Here is a 5,986-nt window from a genome sequence, read left to right as displayed (position 1 = left end):
TCGAAAATACACAAACTTTATAGTACTTTATTTTTATTTTAAGTCTGTTCGTATTACTCCATGCGTGTATTTTTTGTGGGAGTTTCTTCAAAAAGCTGTTTTTTAACTCTTTCTTTTTCTCCTATATTTCGAAATATTGTTACAAACGTGTTTTTGTTTAGAATGCGTATTTCTAAATTACTTTACTGTTCTTGTAGATTACTTAAGTATCTAAATTGAAGATGCCACGTTTTTTCACAAATAACGAGTATCGAGATATTTTATTTGTGTATGGTATTTGCAATGAACATTTTAGAGCAGCAGTTGCAGAATATTCTCGCCGTTATCCTGAAAGACGCATTCCAAACAGAAAAACTTTTGTAAACTATATTTCGGGTTTTAGGAGAAACAGGGAGTGTTCCAGGACATCATCGTCTAAATGCCGATCGAGTAAATCGTCATCAAGACCAAATTATAACAGCGCTTTTTGAAGAAACTCCCACATTAATACAACAGGGCAGGGCAGCAATACAACTTGGGAGAATTTCGCATCCGTCAGTTCACAGAAGTCTCAGAAGGAACAACCTTCACCCTTATCATTAAAAATTATTAAGTCATTGTAAATATGTTACCAAGTTATAAATAATTTTTTCAACAATTTTGTTACTTTAATTTAAAAAACAGTCTTAAAATAAAAATAAAGTTTGTGTATTTTCGATTTTTTACGGTTTTATTACCTTTGCCCTTGATATTGTTGCCAAAAAAAATAGCAAACTCAAAAGTTGATATATTGTTGAAAAGCTTACTAAATGCTGTAGTTTTTGCTGAAGAAAAAAACACGTCCACATTAACAAATTTTTGGTGTTACCACCAATACGGAGAAACCACTAATTTTGCTAATTTCACAATTATTACATTTAACTTTTTACAGCACCTTGTATAGAAGATTTTTAAAACACTCATATATGCTCATCGTGTAGTGAATTTAACGCACTTTCCGACGGTATGTCTAAATTTGATGTGGCTGTAAGAATAACAGAGATATTTTTGTTTTTATGAAAAAAGGCACAACATTTTTTTAAATCAAAAAATGTTAAATAAAAGAGCAACTATCAACTTTTCAAAAAAATTTTATTCTACTTTTTTGTTGAAAATTACTTGTATAATAACCCCCTGATGTTTGGCCATCAGCATCCGTTACACCCTGTATAATTTTCAAATATTGTTAGGAACACTATTTCGCTTAAAAATATACAGATAATTTTTAAAAAATATGTATTGTTATTATTATTGTTAAATCTTATTTGTGAGGTCTTTTGCAACATCGATTTTTGGTATTAAAGTACATTTTTAGTTCATTTGATATGATTGTTTATAATTAATTTAAATTAGCTTAGTACCTTTAAAATAAAGTAAAAATATATTTGTATGAAAAATACCGTTGATAATTACGTAAAATTTTTATATTTCAGTAACCGATTACATCAAAGGACAAAATGGGATACTGGCTTCCCATCCTAACGGTCTTAGTGGCCAGTTTAGCTCCGCAATATGTTAATGCAGCTTCCTGTACTATAACAAAATACAGCGCTTCAGACATCAAAAGTGCACAAAGTTCCTGTTCTGAAATTGTTATCGATGGAATTGAAGTAGCTGCTGGTGAGACATTGGATTTGACAGATCTTGAGCAAGGCACCAAGGTAACCTTCAAGGGAACCGTCACATGGGCTTACAAAGAATGGACTGGACCACTGCTTAGTGTCGCTGGTACTGGCATTGAAATCATCGGTTCTTCAGGACACGTGCTCGATGGTCAGGGAAGTTTGTGGTGGGACGGTGAAGGAGGAAATGGCGGAAAGAAGAAGCCGAAATTCTTCAAAGTCAAACTAACGAACTCAGAAATCCACAATATCAATATCAAAAACTCCCCTGTCCACGTATTCTCAATTGGCAACAGTGATGGCGTAGTGCTGCAAGATATCTCCATTGATAACTCCGCAGGCGACTCCGGTGGTGGCCACAACACCGACGCTTTCGATGTTGGTAACTCCAATAACATCACAATTAAGCGCAGCACTGTTTACAACCAAGATGATTGTTTGGCAGTTAATTCTGGAACCAACATCGTATTCTCAGATAACTACTGTTCTGGTGGTCACGGAATCTCCATCGGTTCCGTTGGTGGCAGGAGCAACAACGTCGTTAAAGGCGTCAATGTCAGCAGCTGCCAAATTGTCAACTCCGACAACGGAGTAAGAATTAAAACCGTCTATGGCGCAACTGGATCCGTGTCTGACATTACGTACCAAGACATCACCCTGTCTGGAATTCACAAATACGGTATCGTCATTCAAGGTGACTACGAAAATGGAAGCCCCACTGGCACACCAACTGGAGGCGTTCCAATCACTGGTTTGACTGTGAAGAATGTTAACGGTTCAGTCGACACCAGTGGCGCAAATGTCTACATTTTAGTCGAAAACGCTTCCGACTGGCATTTCTCTAGTATCTCCGTCTCAGGTGGATCCAAAACCAAGAATTGCACAGGCATTCCTTCTGGTGCAGGAATTTCGTGCTGATGTCGAAGTACCTTTCAACTTTTTACAAAATTTTTATGCTTATTGTAAATATCGTGTATCAACATATTATGAATAAACAGTAATATCAACTTTATTTTTCATTAAACAACTTACGAGGGCGTATTAGGGCGTAAAATGCAGAAGGGTTAATGTTAGAAGTTTTCTACTACTGGAGTTATAAATGACAATGATACTTGATTGACTCCAGACCGGATGCTCAGATTACTATCTTTGTTCTTGTCATTCCTGTGGTTTTAGAGAGCAAGAATGCTATGTTAAGATCATTACGAGTACTACGAGTTAATTTTCGAAAATCACTATTATTAGAACTAGAATGTTCAACATAAGTATTGCTGTATTTATATTACCAAGCTGGTGACATATAAAAGAATGACTGAATATGATACCTAGTTTTCATAGAATTTCAACAAATTTAAAATAAAAATCTATATTTCATTGCAATATTTTATTCAGATAGATTTAAAAGTATCCCTGTTTAAAATTATCCAGCTTGTTTTTTTTTGTTGTTTTTTGTTTGTTGTTCTTCATTTCTCTTGAAAATAGTCATAACATAAAGTTTTTTATGTCAGATTATTCGGTTAGTCAATAATTCTAGTGTCAAATTTGTGCTCAACTCTAAACTTACTACATAAATGCTATGTCCCATACAGTTTGAACGTATCGAATGCTTTCACTCAAGTTTTTAAGGTTAGGTTGGAATTATATAACCTGTTTGTTTAGGTACCACACTGTAAGAAAGTGGGTGTGAGTGAAAGCAATAAAGGTTCGGAGTGAATCCACTGAGTGAAATTATTGAGTATATTTTCTTCACGTGAACTCGTATTTGGTGCACTTGTACCTAAATCAGAGTAAATGTCTCACTAATGAGTGATCCCATCATTTTTCATATCCAGATGCATTGTCTTTGTTCCCATCGTCCCATTAGGGGAGGCGTGGGGTAAAGCGCAGGGCTTTTTTAGCCTTCGTCATCGAGTTATGACGTCACAACGTATGAGAAAAAAAAATGTTTGCTTGTACCTCGGAAACGACTTGAAATATCAAAATATCTCCCATGGTGGGAGATTGGTGATCGAGTGCAAAGGGTCCAAAGTCCGCATGTCAAAAAAAAAAAAAAATCGGGACCAAGGGTGTGTGGCATCATAGAATAAAAAAGTGGTTATAAACCGGAAACGGCGCGTTGAATCAAAAAAATAATTAGAAAAATCCCCCACACCGCTATTTCTAATTGTCCGTTCTGCGTCCGAAATGCAAAAGGTCCGAAATCCGTATGTCGAAAATAAATTTCGGAAACAAGAGGAGTGTGATGTCATACAGTAGAAAATACCTTGTAATTCGGAAAAGGTGCGTTAAATCGATAAAATAATTAAAAAAAATCTCCCTATCGCCCCAGTTTTGATTGTCCGGTCTGCGTTGAATGCAAAAGGCCTGAAGTCCGTATGTCGAAAATAAATTTCGGAAACATGAGGTGTCTGACGTCATACACTAAAAAATGCCTTATAACTCGGAAATGGTGCGTTGAATTGAGAAAATGTCCAATCGAAGCGGGGTAATTGTTAGTTTTAATTGTTTTTTAGAACAATTGATAAAGTTAGTTGTAATTGATTTAGTTGCAAGACACAATTAATCCAAATAAATTAATTACAGCGTGCAATTAATAGTTCACTTGCAGTTAATTTTAACTGCAATTAAATGAATCGCAATTACTTTTTTAATCAATTTTTATTTAAGTCAAAGTCAAAGTCAAAAGTCAAAAAAAAAATATTGATTGTGCATAGTTAAAATGGCAAGATACAAACCTATATACAATAGGACTAGACACAGATAACGGATGATTAACCTACCCCCTCAGAAAGTCAACACTCGTCGAGACAACCTTCTTCGTCAAACCCCTACGAGACATTATCTTTGCGACCTACGAGTCCAAAGCTATAGTACGCATGTCATTGTGGCGGCGTACTCGAATTTTTAAAGAAGTCGTCCTTGCTTCTCAGGGCTGCCTCGAGAGACCCACCTTTCAGTAGAATCAATGTTTCTATAAGTACGATCGTATTCGATGCAAAGTAATATATCATTGCCTGTCAAGGGAATCAGTGCAACACATTTTATAGGGGGTTTTAGAAATTGAATAATTTCTTTATGCATTATGGATTAACAGTTATATATTTATGAAGGGCAAAATGAAAAACAAAGGCATCTCCTTCGCACATTGGGCGGCAGGACAACAATACATTTATTACTCCCTTCATTCTCCCTCATATGACTTGTGTCTTGTGTTTTTTGCGGCGGCGCGCGTGTCGGCCTGGCGTGGTCAGTTTCGTTTCGGTTGTATTGGTGCTGCGTGTTTCTCGCCCGCGATATTTGTGAGGTTATAACTGTTATAAGTGCAATTATATTTATTTCGGGCTATATGTGTGTTTCGCGGTATTATTTGAGAATTTGTGAGTGAAATCATATTTCTTGTGCTCCGTAACAAAAGTGTTTTTAGTGTTTTATTTGTGTGCTGTGTGTGTGTTTCGGGCTGTTGTTTGTGAATCGTGAATGCTATTATATTTTCTGTGCTAGTGAAGTGAAATTTTTTGTATTATTATTGCTCTGTTGTCGTTATATGGAGAAATGGAGGCGGTGCCTGGATGTTCGCGAGCCGGATGTACTGCTGTGGGTACAAAAAAATCTATATTAAGTTACAGAGAAAAAACGATAATATTAAATGTCTATAACCCTTTAGAAAAGGATCATCCCATGAAACTGAAGACTGGTTTGGTGGAAATGTGTTCTAGATATACTGGAGTTAGCGTTATCTGTTTTCAAAATTTTAAGAGAGAAGAAAAATGAAGGAGACGTTAAGAAACCTAAAAAAGGGGGTGGAAAGAAGAAATTAATATTGAATGAAGATGAGAAAAATGCAGTTTGGCGTACAGTACATAAATCATAGAATTTATATTTTGCTTATAATTTGTTAACATTTCTTGTTTGGTAGAAAAATAACTTATTTTGTTGAGATTGGTAGATAATTGTTGTTAATGTTTTCATTTGATAGAATCATATCATAGGATTTATATTTTGTTTTCATTCTGTAAATATTTATAGTATATCTGTTATACAAGGTTTTTGCTTTGAAACTTCGTTCTCCTTATAAAAAAAAGAATCGTAATGGGGTGCGATGAAGAGATCAGTTCACGTCTGGAACCCTGTTCCTACAAAAATCCCTTTATTCTCATAAACTATTTGTTTTAAATGTAATTTATTATAAATCGTTATTTAAATTCCACATATGTACTACATTTCACCTCTGTACGCGCCACTGTTTATTGTTCCCTGCTCTACGATCAAGCTCGCCAGGTTAGTATTTGACATATAACCGACCACTTCGTACACTCGATGCACCTGGCCCACTACAGCTAGTACCA

The 5,986-nt window shown here is 35.4% G+C and overlaps 1 protein-coding gene across 1 annotated transcript; it reads left to right on the top strand.

The window, feature by feature from the left end:
• Positions 1-1,475: 1,475 nt before the first annotated feature.
• Positions 1,476-2,591, top strand: LOC108915310 (polygalacturonase-like). The gene has a single exon (XM_018721303.1). The coding sequence runs from the start codon at positions 1,476-1,478 to the stop codon at positions 2,556-2,558; it is 1,083 nt and encodes a 360-aa protein (XP_018576819.1). The 3' UTR covers positions 2,559-2,591.
• The last annotated feature ends 3,395 nt before the right edge of the window (positions 2,592-5,986 follow it).

The sequence above is a fragment of the Anoplophora glabripennis genome, unplaced genomic scaffold (genome assembly GCF_000390285.2).
Source record: "Anoplophora glabripennis isolate ALB-LARVAE unplaced genomic scaffold, Agla_2.0 scaffold1906, whole genome shotgun sequence".
NCBI lineage: Eukaryota > Metazoa > Arthropoda > Insecta > Coleoptera > Cerambycidae > Anoplophora > Anoplophora glabripennis.
This window is presented reverse-complemented; position numbering and strand designations above follow the sequence as displayed.

Excerpts from the sequence above, each read along its gene's own strand:
- LOC108915310 (XM_018721303.1), top strand. The coding sequence starts at position 1,476 with ATGGGATACTGGCTTCCCATCCTAACGGTCTTAGTGGCCAGTTTAGCT.